The sequence below is a fragment of the Pristis pectinata genome, chromosome 3 (genome assembly GCF_009764475.1).
Source record: "Pristis pectinata isolate sPriPec2 chromosome 3, sPriPec2.1.pri, whole genome shotgun sequence".
In the NCBI taxonomy this organism is placed as follows: domain Eukaryota; kingdom Metazoa; phylum Chordata; class Chondrichthyes; order Rhinopristiformes; family Pristidae; genus Pristis; species Pristis pectinata.
In genome coordinates, this window is record NC_067407.1 from 109,189,211 (window position 1) to 109,214,649 (window position 25,439).

Sequence of the window (25,439 nt, forward strand, 5' to 3'; positions counted from 1 at the left end):
GTCCAAGTTAAATAGTGGCATTTTATAACTCATAGTTTATTTTGGCTCCAAGTAGCAAAAATAGACAGCTTTGGACTGATATTCCTCCACATGCTATTTTCAGGATATTGATGTGTTTGTTTCAAATTCCTATGCATACTATTTCACTAAAGTCATTAACTCATTTATTTTGTAATTTGATGTCTGCTAAAGATATTCCTTATTTTTCTGTAAGATTTAACATGAGATCATATATATATAGGAATGGCATTTTAGTGCTTATATTTATGTTTGGCTCATGTACACCTCAACTACTTTAAATGAATTTTTAATTCCTCCTCATAGATAAAGAAGATAAAAGAAAAGCTGACGCAGAGCGCAATCATTAAAACACATCAATAAACAAGAGGAGTCACAAAAGACAGTAGGTGATTGAATATCGCCAATATTTGTCTTTTAAGAGCTCACTTAAAGATTTTTTTTTAAAGTTTTAATGATTAAATATCACCACTGTTTGGCTTTTTAAGAGCAAGTCAGAAGATTCTTTCAGACTCTCACAGATTGGATATCACCAATAATCACTGCTTAAAAGCTTGTTACAGATCCACAAAAGTTTCACTTTGTGTTAGGCTGCAAGCCAGCCTCTATGTACTTGTGATTTATGCTTCCACCAATGAAGATCACTGCATCATCACAACATAAATGGATCTGTGTAATGATCCCATTTGACTTCTTTGGCTCTATCCAATAAAATTCCACTATGGTGGGACCTACCATAACATGATGGGGCTTGGCTAAATCTGCCGCAAGAAAAGATTGCTTTTGTCAACATTTGTGTTGCTTTTTCAACTGTGCCCTAATTAACATTATTTGAGATAACAATGAAATGTTATTTAAATACTGAAATTCATATCAAGAGTTTTGTTTAACTTCGTGCTGAATAGACCACAGTTATGTTGTGATCTTTTATGAATTATGAACAATAGAAATTAGCACTTAAACAGTCAATAGTTGAGAGAAATATCTACATTGTGATTGACCACTAATGTAATGGTAAGTCAGATACTCAGATTTACATGTTTATGGCTGTAATATTAATTCTACAGAGTTAAAATTTACATCTATAAGTCAATTGTCACTAAAAATTAAGAATGAACACACTGATATCAATTTTAGCCTTACCTGCTTGAAGCAAACAAGATAGGCAGGCAGTTTAAACCACCCAGAGCTATCAGCATTTGCAGATGGCAAGTGCTTGCCTAAATTAAGCAGGGGTCTTGTGAATGTATGCAGGTCAGCTTCTATTTCTTTAATGTGATTACAAATGTATTTTTGAGAAAGCAGTCTTGTATCCTGACAGATGAAGGCAAGTCAGCATTCGATGGAAAAGAAGCAGCAGCTGTCGAGGTAAGTAAGAAACGTTCCCTTGTGGAGTTATGAGGCATAACAGCATTTGTCTGAGCCCGACAGGGAGACCTTTACCACTACCTCAGTCTTCACCACCTCAGTCTTCACCACCTCAGATATTGTTGCCCTCCTCTGCTGCTTCACTAGGCTCAAACAGCCACAGAACTGGAAATCAACAATCGGTTAAACGATCCCCAATCCTCAATAAACATTAGAAACCATAACATAGCTCCTCCTGACCATCAGGGAGTGGACTGGTAGCATTTAAATGAGGTTTAATTGCCAAAGTCACCCACACTCACTAGCAAAGGGAATGGCGCCTTATTGGATTATCACTCTGAGTTGAAATGCCCCTGCTAATTCTACTTTCAGCCTTACTTTTCTTTTCTCCTTCCTTTTCTCTTCATCACCCTTTTCTCCACTTGCCCTGTCTCCTTTTTTTTCAGCTTTTGTTTTGCTTCATTTTCCTACCTAACCTATATTATCTTTTAAGCCATTATTTCCCATAAAATGAAGGTTAAAATGTTCTACTTACCTAGTTTCTGCTTTTTCCTAGCTCCCTCTGTGCATTTTGGAGGTGAGAGAACATTTTTAAAAAAAGGCTGTACATGCCATTTGTCAGTCAACCAAAACCCAGAGTTGTCAGGCTGACATGGTCACATCATAGACAAGAGATGGGAATATTTTTGACCTGATTTTGACACACTGAACCAGGACAAAAGCTGAAAAATAAGTTTAAGAATATAAGAACATAAGAAATAGGAGCAGGAGTAGGCCATCTGGCCCATCGAGCCTGCTCCGCCATTCAATAAGATCATGGCTGTGGACTCAGATCCACCTACCTGCCTTTCCCCCATAACCCTTAATCTCCTGTGATGCAAAAATCTAACTGTGTCTTAAACATATTTAATGAGGTAGCCTCTTCTGCTTCCCTGGGCAGAGAATTCCACAGATTCACTACTCTCTGGGAAAAGCAGTTTCTCCTCATCTCCGTCCTAAATCTATTCCCCTGAACCTTGAGGCTATGTACCCTAGTTCTACTAGTCTCACCTACCAGTGGAAACAACTTTCCTGCCTCTATCTTATCTATCCCTTTCATAATTTTATACCTTTCTATAAGATCCCCTCATATTCTTCTGAATTTCAGTGAGTATAGTCCCAGGTGACTCAATCTCCCCTCATAGGCTAACACCCTCATCTCCGGAATCAACCTGGTGAACCTCCTCTGCACTGCCTCCAAAGCCAGTATATCCTTCCCCAAGTAAGGAGACCAGAACTGCATGCAGTACTCCAAATGCGGCCTCATCAGTACCCTGTACAGTTGCAGCATAACCTCCCTGCTCTTAAATTCAATCCCTCTAGCAATGAAGGCCAACATTCCATTTGCCTTCTTGACAACCTGTTGCATCTGCAAATCAACTTCTGCAATTAATGCACAAGCATTCCCAAGTCCCTCTGCACAACAGCATGCTGCAATCTTTCACCATTTAAATAATAATCTGATCTATTTTTCCTCCAAAAGTGGATGACCTCACATTTACCAACATTGTAGTCCATCTGCCAGACCCTTGCCCAGGCACTTAGCCTATCTATATGTCTCTGCAGTCTCTCCGCATCCTCTGCACAATTTGCTTTTCCACTCAATTTAGTGTCATCAGCAAATTTAGACATGCTACACTCAGCCCCCGTTCCAAATTGCTAATGTATATCGTAAACTTTATGAAGCAAAAACCAAAAATGTTCATAAAATAATTTCACCCACATGCTGTAACTGTTTGTCATACCTCCTGAAGAAGTTTGAGAGTCTCACCTTTTGCAGGCTGACTTGTGCTGGCATCCAGCAGAAGTGCATACAGTCACTGTGACAGTACAGTCAGTGTGTGGCTGGAGACCTAAGTAGGAATAAAGAGCTGATTCGTGCACAATATACAGCAGTGTTCATGTTCCCCTGCAGAATGCATTTTTTGCAGTGGTTCAGTTAAGTGTACAAACACTGTTCGGCTGAATAGATTTTCCACAGTGGTTCTTCCCATGTTCCTTTCCATTATTCTGCAGTTCCTGCTAAGCTTCTTACAAATTTATGGTACGGAGAATCCCCAAAGGAATTCTTCCCTTTGGGATAGAAAAAGAATGCACAGGTTCAACTTCTATCTCCTAAGCATGAGAAATGTTTTTTATTCCAAAATTACTTACAAAATCCTACCTTAATTCCAACCAAACACTGGTTGATGGCAAACGGAGACAGTAGTCAGGAGGAATATAGACTTACACCCTGTGTTTTGTGGTATTTTGGCAGAACCTATGATTGATTATCATCTTTTAAACTGATGAACAGTATTTGGAACATTTATACAGTAAGTATTTATAATTTACTTTTACTGCATGTTTGATGGACATCTTCTGTATTGTAGCAAGTGCACGTTTGACGCATGGCACCATGCAGATACAGTATGTGTCGAAAAATTTGCATACTGATATCCATTTATTGGGTCCCAGGAGGTACTTTCTACCCAAAGAAATAATGACTATAAGATTTTTACTTTAAGATGGCTTTTTGACTGAATGTTTACATTAATCACCTAGCACTTTATGCTTTTTTTCCTTCATACCTCTTCATTCAAATGCTGTACTGTAAATCAGAGTCTTTTCTCTGTTCTAAGCACCATTTGGGAGCATTTGCAGCAACTTTTTAAGTCTGTGTCTTGAATTGCTACAGTATACTGTTTGGAAAGGGATGCACAATTTCTCAGACAGTGCAGTACTCTTCAGTATTCTGTTGAAAACCCATCGGATTAAAATTCTGTGGTGGATTGGGTGTTCTTCTGTTTTGGTTCAGGGAAGTTTCCACATGCTTTCTATGGTACAGAACCTTCGTCCACAAGACAAATGATAATCAGGGATTAGGTTTCCTTATTATTCCAGAGTGTGACAGGTCAGGATCCCTCCAGCCAACAGGGTTAGAACTGTAGAGCTGTAGTCAGAAATTTCTCCCAACAGGCATTCCAGTAGGAAAAGGAAGTGGCTATTGGAGACAACCTAAAGTTGCCCAGATACAAATATGTCCCATGCTGATGAGCTTCCCACTCGGTGACCTAGTTGGTCAAAATCCCACCAGATTAGCAACCTGAAAAATTACAGAGGATTTCTGAATTACAAGTAAAAACTATACTTCCTTCAGCAGAATCAGTTTAATTCCTTACTTTATGCTGTGGCCTACAAAATATAAAAAATTAATTTAATTCTTTGGGTCAGACCTTCCTACCAGTAGCAAGCCATCACTGAGTCAAGTGATAAGTACATAGTTACCTTTTGTGGATCCGCTAATGCTGGTTTATGATAAATGGCATCTCAGTCCCATATAACAAGTTCCTGCCCAGTGGCAAGGTCTTGCATAACATCAACAAGTAAATGAAAATAGAAAAAGAAACTGCAGAGGCTGGAAATCTAAAATGTAAACAGAAAATGCTGGACAGGTCAGCAGGCCAGGCTACAACTGTGGGAAGAAAAACAGAGTTAATATTTCAGGCCATAGACCTTTTGTCAGAACTGGGAAGGAGAGAAAAGAAGTTCATTGAGATGCAGGGAGGGTGGAGGAGGGAGAATGTCTCTGATAGGGTAAAACCATGGTGACCATGGGAATAAACTGTAAACAAGGTTCTCTGGTCAATAAATGAATGGGATTAGATGGAGAGTGAGAACATAGACAAAAGAACATAGATAAGAAAATGTGGGAGTTGCATATTGGAGATCAGGAATAGCTGCAAATGTAGAACTCCCCAGCCTAAACCAAGGGGTCCTGCTAAAATAAAATACAATTTTGTTGCTGATTTTACTTCCATCTCATTTTGGGCTTTTGCAAGACCATACTCAAGGACTTGGAAAATGGGTTTATTCCCCCATCTTCGATTGCCCAGTGACTGAAGATAACAAGTATTCCAGGCATCCAGTTTTCAAAAAAACATAAATAGTGGAAAATACAAAGGAAGACAAATAGCCTCTAATGTGTTTGGTTTTCTTTTGCCAACTTAGGACATGGTTTAGCAAACTTGAGGACACAAGAGACTGCAGATGCTGGAATCTTGTGCAACAAACAACTTGCTGGAGGAACTCAGTGGGTCGAGCAACATCTGTGGGGAAAAGGAATTGTCGATGTTTCGGGTCGAAACCATGCACCAGACCTGATACAAGGTTTCAACCTGAAACATCAAGAATTCCTTTCTGCTCGACCCACTGAATTCTTCCAGCAGACTGTTTGTTGTTGAGCAAACTTCTTTGTTTAGAAATTTCATGCATCTCTTGGAATGAGCATTTTTCTTAATCTGAGCAGCAAAGAGCAATCTCAGGTCATTATAGTCATTGAGTAATACTGCTTAGAGACACGCCCTTCGGCCAACCGTGCGGACCATCATGCTCATCTGTACTAATCCAATTTACCTGCATTAATTCTATATCCCTCTTTTCCTTGCTCATTCAAGTACCTGTCCAGATGTGTTTTAAATGTTGTTACTGTTCCTGCCTCTACCATCTCGTCTGGCAGCTCATTCAGATACCAAATACACATTGTGTGAAAAACCTACCCCTTAGATACCATTTAAACCTCCTCCCTCTCACCTTAAACATATGCCCTCTACTTGTAGACACCCATACCATAGGAAACAAACACTGGCTATCAGCCCTATTTATGACTCTCATAATTGTATATATCTAGACTCAGAGTCATAGATTAAGATTTCTTTATTCGTCACATGTACAGCGAAACACACAGTGAAATGCATCTTTTGCGTAGTGTTCTAGGGGCAGCCTGCAAGTGTCACCACACTTCCGTCGCCAACATAGCATGCCCACAACTTCCTAACCCATACGACTTTGGAATGTGGGAGGAGACCGGAGGAAACCCACACAGGCACAGGGAGAACGTGCAAACTCCTTACAGACAGCGGCCGGAATTGAACCTGAGTTATACAACATGCAGACAAGTCCTTCAGCCTAACTGGTCCATGCCAACCAAGGTGCCCCATCCAAGCTAGTCCCATTTGCCAGTGTTTGGCCCATAGCCTTCTAAACCTTTCCAATCCATGAACCTGTCCAACTGTCTTCTAAAAGTTGTTACTGTACCTGCCTCAATCAATTCCTCTGGCAGTTTATTCCACGCAGGTACCATCGTTTGTGTAAAAAAAGTTGTTTCTCAATTTCCTATCAAATATTTCCCCTCTCACCTTAAACCTATGTCCTCTATCATGTCACCTCTCAGTCTGCTTCACTCCAGGGAAAACAGACCCAGTCTATCCAATCTATCCTCATGACTCAAGCCCTCCAATGCAGGCAACATCCTTGTGAATCTTTTCTGCACCCTCTCTAGCTTAATCAGTCTTTCCTCTAGTGTGGTAACCAGAAATGCATACAATACTTAAAGTGCAGCCTAACCAACATTTTGTACAACTGTAACATGGCATTCCCAATCTTATACTCAGTGCCTTAGTCAATGAGGGCAAGCATGCCATATACCTTCTTCACCACCACCCTGTCTACCTATGTTCCCATCTTCAGGGAACTATGTATTTGTATCCCAAGGTATCTCAGTTCAACAACACTTCCCAGGGCCCTGTCATTCACTGCGTATCTCCTGCCCTAACTTAATTTCCCCAAAATGTGTCACTTTGTACTTGTGTGAGTTAAATTCCATCTGTCATTCCCTTGTCCACTTTCCCAGTTGATCCCAGATTTGTAACCTTCAACAACCTTCTTCACTGTCCATCACACCACCAATTTTGGTGTCATCTGCAAACCTACTAATCATGCTACCTATGTTCTTATCCAACACATACATACACACACAATTTTTTATCTATCTATCTATCTATATATGAAACAAACAACAGAGGACCCCCAACACCAATCCCTGTGGCACATCACTGGTTACAGGCCTCCAATCTGAAAAACAATCTTCCACTATCACCCTCTGACTCCCACCACTAAGTCAATTTTGTATCCAATCGGTCAGCTCACCCATGTGTTCTAGCCTTCCAGACCAGACTACCATGCAGGACATTGTCAAAGGCCTTGGTGAAGTCATGTGGACAATTTACACTGGACTGCCCTTGTCTATCCTCTTGGTCACCTCTTCAAAAAACTCAATCAAGGTCATGCAACATGATTTCCCACGCACAAAGCCATGTTGACTATCCCTAATCAATCCTTGTTTTTCCAAATGCAAGTAAATCCTGTCCCTCAAGATCCCTACCAATAACTTTCCCACCATTGATGCAAGGGTCACCAGCCTGTAGATTCCCTGGTTTATACCTGCTGACTTTCTTAAATAAAAGGCACAACATCAGTACCTGAACTCCGGTCTTCAGGTACCTCATCTGTGGATAACGAAGATACAAATATCTCTGCTGTGGCCCAGCAATCTCACCTCTTGCTTCTCATAACATCTCAAGATACACTTGGTCAGGTCCTGGGGACTTATCCACCTTTATGCACTTCAAGACCTCCAACACCTGCTCCTTTGCATGTTGATATGATCCAGGATATCATTGTTCCCTCCTTTGAACTCACTAACTTCCATGTTCTTCTCCGTGGTAAATACAGACGAGAAGTATTCATTTAAGACCCCACCCATTTCCTGTGGTTCCACATAGATCACCCACACTGATCCTTAAGGGGACTTACTCACTCCTTGGCTTCCTTTTTGTTCTCAATATACTTATAGAATCTTTTAGTATTCTCCTTTACCTCATCTGTCAGGGATATCTCATGGACCCTTCTTGCCCTCTTAATTTCCTTCTTAAGTGCATTCCTACATCCCTTTCACTCCTCAAGGGACTCGCTTCATCCTTTCTGCCTATACCTGACATGCCTCCTTTTTCGTCAACCAAGGTTTCCTAATGATGGCCTTGTCCTTCACTCCAACAGGAACACACTGGCCTTGAACTTTTCCTATCTCACTTTTAAACGCCTTCCACTTGCCAGATGTCCATTTACATGCAAACAGCCTCTCCCAATCAAAACCTTTGCAAATTCCTGTCTGACGGCATTGAAATTAGCATTCCCCATATTTAGGACTTCAACTTCAGGACCAGTGCTTTCTTTTTCCATAACATCCTTGAAACTAATAGAATTATGTTCACTGGTCCCAAAATACTCCCCCATTAACGCATCAGCTATTTGTACAGCCTAATTTCCTAAAAGGACACCAAGTGTAGCCTCTTCCTTAGCAGTGCCATCTACATATTGCTTTAGAAAACTTTCCTGGATGCATCTAATCCCTTGACTCTAGGGCAGATCCAGTCAATATTTGGAAAGTTTAAAACACCCACTATTATAACCCTATTATTCCCAAATCTATCTGTGATCTCCCTACATACTCGCTCCTCTAATTTCTGCTGACTCTTGGGGTGCCTGTTGTATAATCCCATCAATGATCACCCCTTTCTTATTTCTATGGTCTACCCATATGACCTTGTTGGATGTTCCCCCCAGGATATCCTCTCTATGTAAGATAAATGTTTCTATCAGAATCAGATTAATTATCACTAACATACTGTATGTAGTGAAATGTGTTGTTTTGCAGCAGCAGTACAGTGCAAGACATAAAGGTGTAAAATTACTATAAGTTACAAAAATAAATAAATAGTGCAAAAGAGGAATAACGAGGCAGTGTTCATGGACCGTTTAGAAATCTGACGGCAGAGGAGAAGAAGAAGATGATTCTATTTCTTCGACAGATTCAGAAATCTGACAAAGTGGATGTGGGGATTTCTTTAAAAGCCCTATCTCTGTGGTAATGTCATTTGTTAAAGTGAAATTAGATAGATGCTTGGAATTTGAGCAATTCAGGTCAGTATACTGCACAAAGTAGATCCGTAGATTCACATGTCACAAGCTGTTCTAACTGGGGTCCATTATTCTGCATCAATCTGAGCAAGATTTGGAATTTAATATGGCACCATGAATAAGGACAAACAGCTGAGCCTTCCAGGATTTCTGTAGCCATTTACCATTTGAAATTATAGAGAATTTGATGAAATCTGATCATTTTCACTTTTGCATGCATTATACAATCCAACAGAAATGGAAAGCAATGCTTTTTTTGGACTTTCCTCTTTTTTTTTGGAGCATCCTCCTGAGCCCACATAAAACCTAAATCCACTAACAAAATCAAGACCCTGTCCCCCCACTTTTAACCCTACCTCTCCCATGTTCCCCTGACTAATCTGTTGAGCTAATGGGACCTGTCCAGTCTCTACTCTTATTCAACTAGCATACATCTGGCACCCACAAGACAACGACAAGGACAAGACTTAAATTTGTTTGGGCCTCATGCCCATGGGTCCAGAAGAAGGTGTGGTTCTCTACTCCATGCCCTATGTCTAATTTCTAGGTTGGACATTACATCAGAACAGAAAACATCAACCTCCTCATTAAATTATATCAATTAAAAGTAAATAAATACTTGTAGTTACTGACAGTTGTGAGGAAAAGATTGCATGATGGATTAAAAGAGTATGGCAGTTTGCTCTCGAAATCAAGGTTCAAATGTGAAGTGGAATAAAAGTTTCTCTAGTTTGGTTTGTATAAGAGGGTAATTTCAGAAATATGTTATTACTCAATCAATAGAATGCTGATTGAATTTGGCAGTGAATTCACACCTGATGAGGATATCAAAATATTTGAGAATTAGAAAAATTTACTTGGTTCAAAATGGAAGGTTATTCCATCACACCAGTTCCAGTTGAGGAGATGCTGCCTACTTTGATGTAAAATAATATGATTTGATAAATAAAATATGCAAGTATTTTGTTTTGCTTTTACCGGTTCTTCAAGTGAAATTGAAGCTGCTTTCAGCATTTATTGTTTTCAGGTTACTCTACTGAGCCTAAAACTGATTTGTTGAACTTTCTTTAAGTTCCAGTCATTGCAGCCTTGGAATATCCATCGATTTACAGATTGATAATGATGCTTAATCAATGTTATGTTTTTCTATCCAATTTGTTTCAGGCCTCAGATTTGTTTAATTTTCACTAATCGTTTCCATCAGAGTCAGACCATGACACAAATTTATCGGGGCTGTTTGTAACATGCTGAGTATTCAACATTGTTGCATAATTTTAAAATAAAAGGTAGTCAGTACTACAATAAAGGTGAACAACTTATAGGGAATTAAATATTATATTGTCATTTCATTTAGTGTTGCTGTTCCTATTTTTATATTTATAGTGGTACTGATTTAGATAGTAAATATTCTGGTTATTTAAGTGCATTTGAAAGACTAACAATTTTTTCCCATGAAAGCTTTCAAGGTGATCATCTATTCTGTGATTCACAGCACTGTTTCATGCATTCAATAAATATTGTTGGCTTCATTTGCATGAGGTTCTAAGATGCTTTCATGTTACAAGGAAGGGGAATAGGGAGAATGAAGCTTTTCACAACACATTGATAGCAATAGGTATTTTTTTCCCCAGTTGGTGAGGTCATGATTCAATAAAGATACGCTTTTCAGTAATGGGAACATGCAGGTGTAATTTTGATTTTTTTCTCATTAAGTACACATGACTCCCTTGAGTAAAATCTTCCTCCCTGAATTTCCTTTCCGGTGCATGCAATTTCTTTAGTGCTTATGTGCACTTCCAGGTTGCTGCAGTGACATCAGACTTGGCTCGTACACCAACTGATGTCATTGATGAGCAACTAGCAGTCTCCATGTGATGGCAAGTCACAGGAACAGAGGACCATAATGCAGCTTCACAGTGTTTGCTAGTACAGAAGTAACATTCACACTTTACACTTCAAAACTATCACAAAGTGCGCCAAAAGTGATGCTTATTGTTTTTCAGCCGCCTTAGCTAAAATAGTGGTAGAAAATTCTCCACAGCTCCATCTGGTAGCTGACATGGTTGAGAGGCTGGCCTGCTGTAGGGCAGAGTGCTCATGATCATGGGAAAGTGGGGGGAGGAGATCAAGAGGAGATAGATCACTGAATGAGAGATTTAAAGGGGGGGGGATACTGTGGTGGGGAAGCAGCACTGAGAATGCTATTACTTGCTAGATCAGATAATTCTCATCATCCTCCAGGAGCTAGGCTTGTGAACTTGAAGTTCATTTTCCCATTTTTGTACATGACCACTTTTCAGCTTTCCAAAACCCCACACCATTGGTAAAACCCTGTAAAATTGTGGGATGATGATGAACAACACCAAGAGCTTTTGTAATGACAAAGGCGATTCTTTAGATACTTGGTGCTGCACAGAAAAGGGGGTATAAGCAGAGAAAAGAAACTCACGGAAGTCTGTACAATGGGAGAGAAAGTGGATAACCTTCTTCAACATGTCTGAACACCAGTGTCCAATGAGGATCAGAATACTGCATGAAGTGGTAGCAGGTATTTGCAGCTAACTGGAACAGCAGTTGTTTGAGCTGGTGGATATGCTTAGCTGGTGGCTGTCAAAGCAATTTCTACCCTGAGTCTTTTTACACTGTCTTCCTTCCAAGCAGCTACTTGGGATGATTGGAAGACAAGGTCAGCAATGTGCAAGTACGAAAGATGGGTGAGTGATGGCCTTTGGCATGTCAGCAACTTTATCAACATTGCTACAATGAACATGATCAGAACTAATGGGTGCTTGTGTTTTTAGCTCTGAATGGCTTTCCATCACATGATTTGCATTACATAATATTAATGTGAGATCACTTAGGCGTTAGCAGTTCATCCTCCTGATGCCAAACCCTTTTTTCACTCACGCATTTCACCAAAACAAATCTGTCCAGGAAACAGTCATGTATGACTTCTCCCCATCCCCACTATTGCTCAGCATCAATACATGGCTTACCACTATGTGAAAGTAAAAAGACCACCTGCCAGGCACTAATCACAATATGTAAGAGCAGAATCTCAGAAAAATAAATAATTTTTATACGAGTCCAAAGAGCTGAAACTTTACATTCCATCCTTGTGTGGTACACCTTTGTGCATACCATTGTGCAATTATAAATCTTAATATTTCTTTTCTGGTGCATCTCCTGTTGATTCAACAGATGCAGCAGCAGGAAGCTGTTATTCTAGCTCTGGTGATTGAGAATGTCTTGGCTGACATTCTTACGCTATTTGTGTTTTGGAGCTTTTTAAGGGATTGTTATAGTACTGATACACCTGCATCTGAATACAAGGCAGCAGGTAGAGTACTAATTGAGGAGATGAGAACTGGAAATGCTTTGATCAGAGCTCCTATTTTCCAGTCCTTCTCACCATCATACATGGCTGTTCGTGTACAGCCATTCTTGACAGCAATGAACTGATGAACATTTTGCTACAGGTCAGTGGTGTGCAGAATGCCCACTACTAGAGCATCATATATCCTATGCACAATGGCATTCATGTTGCGTAAGCCCTCTGTGAGGGATGACAAGCACGTTAGTGATGGCCATGTTTGATGTTATGTGCAGGAGGCCAGATATGGATATTATTACAAAAGCCTGCAACATTATATCTATCACTCATGCTTGAGATGAACTCTCTCTACAAGCATGCAAAGTGAGGCTGGTAAGGCTGCCTGTACATCATACATCCTTATTTCTATTCCAGAAACTCTTGCCCACATGTGATGCATGAATCACCAGATGAAAAGCCAAACATCACTCTTGCCAGACCAGTCAAAATGTGCATATTTGAGTTGGAGTGTGGTAGTGATGAATGCTGTGATAGTGTAGCCACAGACTGAGTAACTGCTATTCCCTCCTGAGGAGGGGCCATTGACTTGCTGCATGTCCTGTAGCAAGCATCAGTGGAGGATTAAAACCCATACAGAAGGATTGACAATGCAGAAATTTTCACTCACTTGTTGGCATTTTCACTTACTGCTGACATCGTCCACTGTCAACCTTGTATGTAATGTGAATGATATGACAGAATTCTGTCTCTAGGTTGCTGCCTCTCCATTGGCCACAAACTCCATCATGATGATTATCTCCATGCCCGGCTCCTCTGTAGGTATAAACTGTAAGATGATTGGAATGCTTTCCCTGATTCTCTACCATTCTTTGATGTCTAACATTCTCTTCCTCTGTAAGGAGGGAAATATGAAACCTATGATTAAGAGTAATCTCATGTTGAACAGATGGTTGGAGAATCTTTGTTAATGGTGACCATGAAGGAGACACATGGTATCATGTACAGATTAGGCTGAATGTCCATATCTGACTGCAAGGGGATGTGAAGAAATGCATAGGCAGTGAGATACTGCTGTACTTTACTGGTTAGTTGTCATGAGTTATGAAGTACTGGAGTAGAGTGAAAATAGCAGATTGAGGGGCTGGAAGTAAGGTGCAAATCAGGATGTAGTAAATGCATCACCATGCTCATTGTTGTGATCTGCAGAGGTGATCAGATTGTCTGCTGCACAAAACCAGAAGCAAAGAACCAACCAGCTGCTGGGTCAAACTTCAGCCATGTCTTTGCGACACACACAGATTACTGTAGTGTCAAGCTGCATGCAAACTGCTTTAGTGGCTGAATTGCCATTTTGCAGCTCAATTCTCCATTGAACACCCTCTCCTGATACCTCACAGCTGAACAGATACTCAGGAACACCCACCGTCGGTGTGATTTAAAAGGATCGTCTACTAATTACAGATTAGTTGCTGGTTAATTTCTCTGGGTGTTGTGATAATTGTACAAGTGTTTGTTGCTTTTCAATTAACAAAAACCTGCAAGAAGTGGTACGATTTGTGCTGAAGGACTTCATGATAATTATAAAGCTTCTGTACCTAACAGTTGCTCACATACATGAGTATATTAGTTGGTACTGGAGAGTGTCTGGGAGAATGGACAGTGGTAAACAGAGAGGATAAACTGCTGGAAGAAGGAGGAAGAAGATAGGAAGGGTAGAAAAACAAAGGGCTGCAGATGCTGGAATCTAGATGAAAAACACTATGATGCTGGAGGAACTCAGCAGGCCAGGCAGCATCCGTGGTGAAAAACAGGCCGTCAATGTTTCAGGTCAGGACCCTTCCTCAAGACTGAAGATAGGAAAAGGAGAAGCCCAATATATAGGAGGGAGAAGCAGAGCAGTAACAGGTGGACAAAAGAGGGGAGGCAGGGTGGGCAGAAGGTGGTGATAGGTAGATGCAGGAACCTTGCAGCCTAATGGCATGAACATTGAATTCTCCCACTTTAAGTAATCCCCACAACCCCGCCCCCCCCACCATGCTTCTTCTCTTCTTCCCTTTCCTAACCTCTTTTTTTCCTTTCTCTCCTTACCTTTGACCTATCCCCCAGTGGCTCTGGTCTCCCCTCCTCCCCTTCATCTGCCTATCACTATCTCTTACCTGCATCTACCTATCACCACCTTGTGCCCACCCCGCCTCCACTCTTTTGCCAACCTATCACTGCTCTGCTTTTCCCTCCTATATATTGGGCTTCCCCTTTTCCTATCTTCAGTCCTGAGGAAGGGTCCTGACCCGAAACATTGAATGCCTGCTTTTCTCCACGGATGCTGCTTGGCCTGCTGAGTTCCTCCAGCATCATCATGTTTTTCAAGCAAGGAAGGGTTTTCAGCAAGACATCAAATCTGCCCAAGTGCTTAGGGAACAATGTACTTGCCTGAACTTCAGCAACAAATGAGGAGTGTGACTTCTCTGCTTTATTAAGGATATCCTTAATGCAGCCACAAATGAAACTTCAGAGCTGAACAAGGATTGTATTATCAGTGGCTATCAGTGGCAAAAGCAATGCACTTTCAGACTTTTCACTCTTCCTAGGCTAGACCCGGAGATATTTGTAAGATCTTACAACTTGAATTTCACAGCTGTGCAAGGGAATTTCTTGGAGTTCTCCATTCCAATAACGCATTGCATTTCATTCTTGTATTCCAGATCAAGAGACAATGAGAGGACACCGGTTCATGAGGATTGCAAGCTTCTCAATGCTGCAAGGTGCCACTTACTGCATCCACAATACTCCATGTGTGCTGCCAAGTTGGGAACCCAAACGTGTCAAGGCTCATCCACTGATGGCATTGAAGCTGCTCAGTAAGAGCCTTGCAATACTTAGTAAAGCAGTGAAGAGATCTGTAGAGCCATGCTACATCAGGACACTGCCTTTGTCACTAACTTTACAATGAGCAGCTGAGGAGGAGGAACATCAGTAGGAACAGTGTGGCACCTTCTGCTCTGTGGGGTAGGTGAAAATATCTGGCCCTTTTCAGTGTGTTCCTATTGCTTCCAATATTGCACCATCCAGTCCTGCAGGAGAGAGGGAAATGAGACATGTGATATGTTTGAGCGGTGCAGCTGCAATGGTAAAATATAGAATATCTCAGCATGTCTGCATAACGTGAGATACATTTATGTGGCCAGCAGCAATATGAATAATGAGTTGAAGTACATTGAACTGGATCATCCTGAATTTGGTGCACTGTTCGGACACTGCTGCCTGCAATCTCTGTCTGCCTACAATTGTTTCTCCTAGCTGAATGAGCTAATCCCCTTCTTACTCCAAGATGTCTACTGAGACAGATGGGTTCCAAACCACGAGTAAGCACCATGAAGCCTTTGACAGCTCACCAGTTGTCAACATCCGCAAAAAGGCTTTCTAACAACTTCAAAATATCTCTTTTGGTCAAATATTATCAAATCAATTTTCACAAATGCATTGATAGTTTGCTTCTTATGTTGTAACATAAAATTTCAACTTATAGAGGATGGGGGCTAAATTGGGTAGTCCTGGAAAATCATGTAAAAGGGTCAACAGAAACAATTAACCCACAGTGTTGATTTTGTGGTGATTTGGGCATTTTCGGAGCCTAATCATGCAATTGTACTGCATTGAATTTAGTGATACGTTTACTGACCTTGATCATTCATGTAAGGTCATCACATCCATGTCCTCTGATCATGATTCTGCCCTTGACCTTCATAGGTATCTGCCCTATTGCATCCTGAGTGTGTCTGCATCGCCTCCTGGGATAAATTGTATGGACTCTTTCTTTGTTTTACTCTATTAAAGCTAGGAATACCATGCCCCAAAACTTTGGACACAACTCTTACTCTTGTTTTGCCATTCTTCAAAACATCACTGGTTAAATTAACTCTCTGTGTGAATGCCAGCATCTACTCCACAATGCAATTCTCCTTCAAGAGCTGCACACTACCCTTAAACAGGAAGACAAGCTTCATTTGAAACTGGGCACTAATAGCACTGGTCCCATAATGGGTCTAGTTGACATTTCAACACTGGCTGGAAGCTGAACTCATTGAAATGGACAGAAAACACAAAATCATCACTGTGGGTTAATTGTTTTTGTTGACCCTTTTGCATGATTTTCTAGGATTATCCAATTTAGCCACTATTCCTTATAAGTTGAAATTTTATGTTACAATATAAGAAAGAAACTATCAATGCATTTGTGAAAAAGCTTCTCTGTGTTATCTTAATGAATAGTAGACAAAGCAAATTCATCTTAAAGTGTTAATGAAATTGTTATTAATATCACACACTGATTTCAATTTCTAAGTGTGAAACATCTTGCAATCAGTGGGTTTAATTCCCTTGCTTCACTATTTTTAGCACAGCCATTAACACGTTTGTATTAAATTTATTTCTGTGCTATTTTAATACAGACCTTAGCCTATTTAAAGCAAACAGGTTAATACCTTTGATAAAACAGTGCACATTGAAACAAAAAGCAATGGGTTAATGGTTGTGTTAAGAATAGTATAAAGAAGGAACTGAAACCATTAGATTTGAATTTATATTTTTGACATTAAGATAATAAAGTTAATACACAATATTATTGTAATGCTTTTCAGATTCTAACTGAAAGATAGACAAGTCCTGAAATTTGAAGGCTATTTCTAGATTCTCCACTTTGAACTTAAATGTTACTGTGTGTACGTTGGAGAAACAAAATCATGCAAGACAAATGATTGACCAGAGCCCACGGACTTTGCCACAGACACGATGTCAACCGATGTGATGAGACAGAGGATAGAAACAGACCTTCACAAGGGCATGTGTGGTCCAGCAGCAATATACAAAACTGAAACCTTTTCTAAATTCCCGTTATTGTTCCCTTTATGTTGGGCTGCTCAGTGCACTGGCAGGGCCTAGGAGTGCACCTGGGTAACACTTTAAAGAGTGAGTGGGTACATGAGTCATTTTGGCATCAAAGACACATCCAAAGTGACACCTTTGCCTATATGTCTCATGCAAGTAGACTAACCTTAGCTATGTGTTTTTATTTATGGGATGTGAGGTTGACAGGCAAAGCCAACATTTATTGCCCATCTCTAATTGCTTTGAAGACGTGGCGGTGAGCCAATATCTCAGATCACTGCACCGTTTGGTGAAGATACTTCCACAGTGCTGTTGGAGAAATAGTTCTGGGATTTAAATCCAGTGACATTGAAAGAATGGCAATATATTTGTAAGTCAGGATGGTGGAAGTAAATCTGCAGATGGTGGCATTCAAAGGCACCCACCAATCCTTGTTCTATGAAGCGTGATATTAGGAGTTGCTGTTTCAGTAATGGATGGCACATTAATGGATGATCCTGACCTTGGGTCCCATTGGCACATTTTCCCTGTGAAGGGGAGAGTTTTGCCTGGATGGTCTGATTTCCTACTACATCCCCAAAGACATGTGGGTAGGGTAATTGGCTACTGTAAATTATCCACAGTGTAGGTCAGTGACAGAAGAGCCAAAGGGGAATTGATGGGCATGTGAAAGAGAATATGTTCCAGGGTTACTGAGAAATAGGGAAGGCAATGCAATTGGTGCAATTGCTCTATTGGGAGCCAGCATTGACCTAATGCACTGAATAGCCAAGTGTCACTGCAAGTAAGTAAGTAGACTGCAGTGTGCTTTGAAGATGATGTGCGCTGCTGCCTGCTGGAATGTGCAGGGTGGTGATAATCAAATGATCTGCCCCCCCGCACCAAATCACACTCCTTCCCCATTGCCAGTAGACAGCCTAAAACTTTGTCAGTTTTTCTTGTATTCAATACAACTCCACATCAAAACCTTGCGAGCCTCAAATTGCAAATAGCCATGCATCAGGAAATATATTCAGAGTAATTGGGCATCACCCGGGTCTCATTAGTCAGTCAGAATTCCCATCCTAGCACACAGATTTCTTACCAGTGAATTCCAGGCCTCTTTTATGTTTTCACTCGTGGTTTCATATGCTAGGTTCCTATCGACTGAAATATGTTACCCAGTTACTTCATTGAGCAAAATTAGTCCTCCCTTAATGATTTCCAATGATTTATTTATAGCTGTAAAACTAGAGAAAGATTTCTTCTTGACTCATGAGAAATGTAGCAAGTATATATTACATCTATTCAAAGTGTCACCTGATTTGTGACAACATTTAATTCACCCATGAAGGGAAGAAGGTTTTGAAAAAAATCATTTGTTGGGATGATAATACAAAAAATAGTTAAATGATTTTTCATTATTTGTGCCTTCATACACTTTTGCAAAATATTACCAAAAAAAAGATTGGGCAAGACTCTTCTTGAGGACCAATTAATGCTTGTGAAAGTATTTGAGCTGAAGGGGGCAGTGTCATCCTTCCTTCCAGCAACACCTAAAATAAAATTGATCACTGCCATTCTCTTTTGGAGTATTAGTTGGTCCATTTGTTAAATACTGATAACACAAAGTGAAACAATGCCATAACTGTCATCTAAATTGTTTTTTTTTACAGGATACTGGAAGTGTTCAGTAATAAATGATATAAAAAGGTCTGATATTGACAAGCTGCCATTTACTATTTGCATTAAAGAACATGAGAAGATGATGGCTGCTCCCCCTCCCCCAAGGGTATTATGCTCGGTGAGACAGTAGAAAATGTTTCACTTTACTTAAAGCATTGATAACACCCCTAAATAATTAACTGAGAACTTCCTGTCCTCAATTACTTAAATGCTTTTTTTTGTCTTAAGAGAATTATGAATGACTTCTGGATTTCACATGGCAAGTTGGCTCACTCTGCCCTCTCCCCAGAAACACTTTATAAGATCAGGTTTCTTAGGCTCAGATGTAATTAAAAATAAGCTGTCAGAAAACACTGCGCCACAGTCAAAAATGGAGGAATCATGCCAGAGGAAATGTACATTGATTTACTGGATTACAAGCCATTTATACCAATATTTCAAATGATGCTCATATTATAGTGATGGAAAAGATTAAAGGAACAATCCACTATTTTTATGACAACTGTTCAAAGCCTTTAAAAGGTAAAAAGTTACATTTTATCTATCCCTCTATGAAAAAATATGTGCACATAATTCACTTATGGTTGACAGCAGCAAAATATATGGGATGTTTATGGAAAATAAGTAAGTATCTGTAAAGTATGGCAATTATCGGAGGTCATACTTCAAACAGATTGCACTTTTATCTCTCTGTTCATAACCCCCTAAGGGATATAGTGGTTCTTCTGCATTTTAATACACTAATGTTACAAGGTTACCATTCAAATTTATTTAGATTTTGCTAATGAAATGAAATGAGATTTTTTTCACTCTATTGTGTTTGTTGAGAAAGATTATGGTAATTTTATTAAATATCTTTATTACATGCTTTGCATAGTTGTAGTTTTGGAGTATATAATCAATAGGATCTATAGAACTAATGATTGGTTATAATGGAAACCTAGCATAACAAAGCTGTATGAGATACCATGTCAAGCAGAAGAGGGTTAACAATAAATAGTCTAACCTTGAAGCAAAATTCAAATTCTTAGAAATTAGTACAACATTAATGTCTACTATTGTATGCACGTGCCTTTGTCACCACGTGCATTGAGGGCAGTGGAAGCAACCATTTGCACAAAGAGCCACTGAATTCCATTTGATAATCCTGCAGATACCCAGTGGCAAATAATAGCAAATGGAGAACTACAAATGCACATCTGCAACCTCTACTCAGCCTCACGGTAGGCCACTACTCCATACATCTCAACTGCTGGAATGCAGAAGAATTAAGACAACGTTCAATAGTTCAACTTCATGTTCTTTTTTACCTGCCACAATTAACTTCATCCTGCTAGTGGTGTCCTTATCGGGCAGGCATTTCAACGACTGCTGCCTGGATTTAGTACCCATGGATTATATCATTTGGTTCGGCTGGTAGTCTCCACATAAACTGTAAGGAGGTCATATTAAGAGCAAGCACTGCTGGTGAATAGACATTTTCAGGAACTCCTTAGATGATGGCTGCAAATACATATGGTAAGAAAGAAAATTTAACTACATTGTTTCTCAATTATTAAACAACATCAGCTAATATAGCAAAATAGTTTCGAGAAACATCACAAGGTTTACTTCCCTAATTCTCATTGTTACCTAAGGATATATAAGAGTAACTGCCATATAAAAGAAAGCCAGTTGAGAATCCCAAAACTCAGCAGGCTAATAGGCTTAACTTCAGTGCCGTGATGGAAATGTAACACCTGAGACAATCACCTATCTCAAATATCACTACACAATGCCTATAGTTTCCATTTTAAAGTTGTAAAGAAAAGCATGCACAGTGAATGGATGAGTTAGACGAGGAAATAGTTGAGGCACATTGAGGAGCTGTGGTTAATGCTCAGCAAATGTGGGATTTAAAAACACATGTACCTTGTAGGTGGAAGGAAAGATATGGGAATAAGGAATTCTGTATTTTGAGATCCCAGACAAGGACTGAGTTATAACAGAATGCAGGAAAGAGGAAGGATGTATAAAATGGCAGATCTGGAGGTTAGGGAAAATAGGAAGTAGAAATTTCAAAGGAACAATGATTGTGTTAGTGTTGATAAAGTAGAGATTATTACACTTGTAACCATACAATGCAATTTAATATGACCTTCAAACAGTTACAGGCAGCACACACACTTGCTGCTGTCTGCAGACTGAACAATTGTACAAACTCTCAGCTGTTAAGCGTAGTCCTGATAAGGTTGAATGTCTGCAGTGTCAGTGAAAGTGAAGTCTGTCCCTCGAAAATGCTTAGCCCCATCACGTAGAACAATATAATGTACGATAATGCCTAGTTCAATAAGAGATACTGTTTGGATGCAAAAAAGACACAAATCAGCTGAAAGGCAACTCTTAAAAGCATGCAAAGCCCTGTAAATCTGTTACAAGCTAGCTATTATTCAGTCAGCTTTTAAATATATCTTTGGCTTTTGTCATTCTTAGTACCTTTTTACTCTTTTGCAAACAGCTCCATTAAAAATAAAGTCACTCTGTAGGCTATGAACTAAATAACGGTGTTTCCTGCATCCTGGGCCAGTAATGAACAAACTGGCCTGGTGCCCATTTCACAGTGAGGCCTGAATGCTAGCTGAACAAATGAGGTCATAATAATATAGACAATTTATTGTTCCTTTTCTGATGATGCTATCATCAGTTATTTGGTGTTGCTAAGCAAATAATATCATTGATCCTTCCCATCACTAATCAAATTAAGTAATTGTAGCTCTTCCTCTGAATTTGATTTGATTTCTGTACCAGAGTAACTGATATGATTCAGAATTGCCAAATCTGCAGAATGTGCTACAGATTTGTCTTCTGCAAGTCACAAGTCTGCTTCACAGACAAGTAATACTGATTGTGTGTGGGTCAGACCAATGGTACCCACTCAAGTGATTTATGCTTCTGCCAAGTCATTAGCAAAGTTTTTTTTAAACATGTTGAAAACTGGCAATTTATACAAAAGAGCCTCTTGTCACTGCAGCCATAATTTATGACTGTGGCAATGGCCAGCGCTATTCAGGAGTTTGTTTTACTTTAACCGGTGGTTGAAATGGCTATTAAGATACCAGTCCCATGCTTCTGGTTCTTACCTCATTAGAATACATTTCTTCGGTGTTGGGAATTCAACCATTTTTTTTCTTTAGGTGCTTCCAATTTTATGATATCAGCAAAGAATGAAGAATGCATTCTGTGCATGCTCCAGCTTTTGCGATCTATTCTGAAATACAAATAGATATTTCTGTGTTCTGCAGTAATCGCTCCCCTGGCTCCTGGGCAAGATGCATGCTTCAGCTAGCCCGTCCTAATGATGTCCAGCACTGATGTTATGAACCTGAGACTGCCGTAAACGCCTTCTTGAATTCAGTGGCATCAGTCGTTCCCAAAAGTGGTCTGTATGCCTAACCACTTATGTTATTGTGCACACAGATATAGTGCAGTGGGAGTTGACTCACACTGCCCTGTATCTACTCCTACAGTAGCATAATGCAGGACAGAGGCAATAAAATCCCCTCATGACTTGATCCAGATACACATGCCCTTTGCACATTTGTTCCTTTCAATACTCTGAGTTAGCTGAAGCTCGGTTTGATTCATTTAATTACCATAGAGAGAATTTATGCAGCAATAATTATATTTTACTTCCTGTAATAAATCTTGTCAAGGCTTTTGATAACAGGCCTATTTTTATAAAATTGAGAGTTTTTTTTGTCTCTTTATCGAGCTCAATCACAAAGGAAATATTGGTTTATAGTGAAAGTGAAATTTGAACCAAAATATTACTTAGCTGCAATTGTTGTGGCAATCTCCCAAATGTCAACTGAAAATTCAAGTGAAACCCCAAAAAGACAAAGGAAATCCATTCCTCCAGACCTTCCATATGACAACAGGCAATTGAAAAAAGACTAAGTGATGTTACTTGCAGAAGCACTATTTCCATTCTTTTCTCCAAACGCATGGCACAGTAATGCAAAGTGTTCATAAACGGAGATGATACCAAACCAGGAAAGGCAGTAGAACTGGAAGAGATATCTAAAACATTATGGAATGAGTTGGACAAGATGTGTGACTGGCAAGAAGAATGGCAGGTAGCTGTTAATGCAGCAAGATCTAAACTGCTAAAATGGAAAAAAAACTTAAAAAATAACAGGGCCTCTATTAATAATGTTGAAATAGCTATGGATGAAGGCAAAAGAAATCCAGAAATCTTTGTAGACTCGATGTTAAACATGTCCCATGAATTCAGTACAGCAATCAACGTAGCCAATCGGGATGTTGAACTACATAATATATAATCAGGGGAGGTAATGATGAAATGATCACACCTCGAGTACAACATTCAATTCAGGTTGCCAAGAAACAAGAGAGATATTAATGTGCTGAAGGCGGTGTAGAGAAGGGCTACTAGATTAATTGCTAATTTCCAGGGGATGTGGGTATTATTAAAGACTGGAGAGGGAATTTAACTGAGTATAGAATTGTTAAGGTACAGAAGTCAAAAAGATATTATTTAAACTGCAGGGAAGGAATGAGGAATGTGTGTTCAAGCTAAAGAATACTACTTTCAGAACAAGTATCAGGAAACTATTTGAGACAAGAAATGACCAACATGTAGAATAAGCTATCACATACAATAGGTTGAGTGAGTTAGAGCTTTTCTCTTTGCAGAGAAGGAGAATGAGAGGTGACTTGATAGAGGTGTACAAGATGATGAGAGCCATAGATTGAGTGGATAGCCAAAGACATTTTCCCAGGGCGAAAATGGCTAACACAAGGGGGCATAATTTTAAGGTGATTGGAGGAAGATATAAGGGGGATGTCAGCGGTAAGTTTTTTTTCCACAAAGAGAGTGGTGGGTGAGTGGTGCGCACTGCTGGCAGAGGTTGTGGGGGCAAATACATTAGGGACATTTAAGAGACTCTTAGATAGGCACATGAATGATAGAAAAATGGAGGGCTATGTGGGAGGGATGGGTTAGATAGATCTTAGAGCAGGATAAAATGTCAGCACAACATCATGGGCCGAAGGGCCTGAACTGTGCTGTAGTGTTCTACGTTCTAATTGTGGATGCCAAATAATTGAAGAAACAACTGCCTACTAGAAGGTGGGTAGGAGATGGATGGTGGGGATATGATAGTTGGGGGTGTAGGGTGACATTGATATTGACATACATTAAAATCTCTTTAGATGAATACATCAGAATCGGTCAAAGCATTTTCTTCATCCATAACAATCAGTGAAGAATGAGAAGATAGGGAAATGACCTACCACAGTTAGTCTTTCGACTTCGTCCAGCAGAGAAATACAAAAAAATGCAAAAACCAAAATGAGAAAACACGCAGTAAGTAAAGATACAATTACTAACCATTAAGACCAGTACCAATTGAAACAAGGCAATGGTAAGGGCAGAAACCTATAAAGAATAATCAAGAGCAAAACTGATGAAAAAGGAAAGAATCGTCAGTCTGAATGAAAAAGACTGAAAATTGTTGGGGATTCAGGGATGGAAATAATGACTAATACGACATAACTCTGTGCTAGCAAGCATGAACTTCTACAATTTTGCAGCTGCAGACATTATCAATAAGCGCCAGAAAATCAGATCTCGAGGACAATAAAGCAGGTGGTATTTAAGGCAGAATCTCTACTCAACCATCTTCAGCTGCTTCATCAATTCCTTTCACTCCAACATGTCACAAAAAGGATGTTTGTTGACACTTGGCACAAAGTTCAACTTCATTCACATCCACTGCAGTAGTAAAGTAGCCTACAATAGGATCTGGGCAACATATCAGTCTGGTCCAACTACATGTAATATTTGTGCAACATGTACAACCATTCTCAATAAGTGAAAGTACTTCAATTTCTGACAAATTACAGCAAATGAAAATTTAAAAAGTACAGTAGATGCTGGAAATCTGAAATAAAAGCAGAAAATGCTGGAGATACTCAGCAGGTCAAACAGCAGCTGTGGAAAGAGAAGATCTTCAAGAACTGCTCCCAAATCAGTCTGGATTCCATCCATTCTGCAGCACAGTGGACATGATTTACATTGTAAAACTGAGAAAAATGCAGAGAGCAGCACCAGCAAATTTACATGCTCTTAGCTGGCCATATTGGGCAGAGTGAGCTGTTCACATACTTGACAGCGGACTCCCTCAACAGACACTCAGAATAGATAGAGCTTAGAATAATCATGGGAAGAGATTAAGAGGTGGATAAAGGAAAAGATTCAAGGATGTGCTCAAGGCCTTCTTTAAGAAATGCAACATCCCCACTGACTCCTGGGAATCTCTGACTCTTCAGC

At 39.8% G+C, this 25,439-nt stretch overlaps 1 protein-coding gene across 1 annotated transcript in view; it reads right to left on the reverse strand.

Annotated features, from left to right (window-relative positions):
* ush2a (Usher syndrome 2A (autosomal recessive, mild)) overlaps positions 1 to 25,439 on the reverse strand; it is a 630,034-nt gene that overhangs the window by 116,679 nt on the left and 487,916 nt on the right. The window contains 5 exon segments of the mRNA XM_052011249.1: positions 632 to 779; positions 1,428 to 1,551; positions 3,171 to 3,218; positions 3,220 to 3,278; positions 21,270 to 21,443. Coding sequence (XP_051867209.1) covers positions 632 to 779; positions 1,428 to 1,551; positions 3,171 to 3,218; positions 3,220 to 3,278; positions 21,270 to 21,443 — 553 coding nt within the window.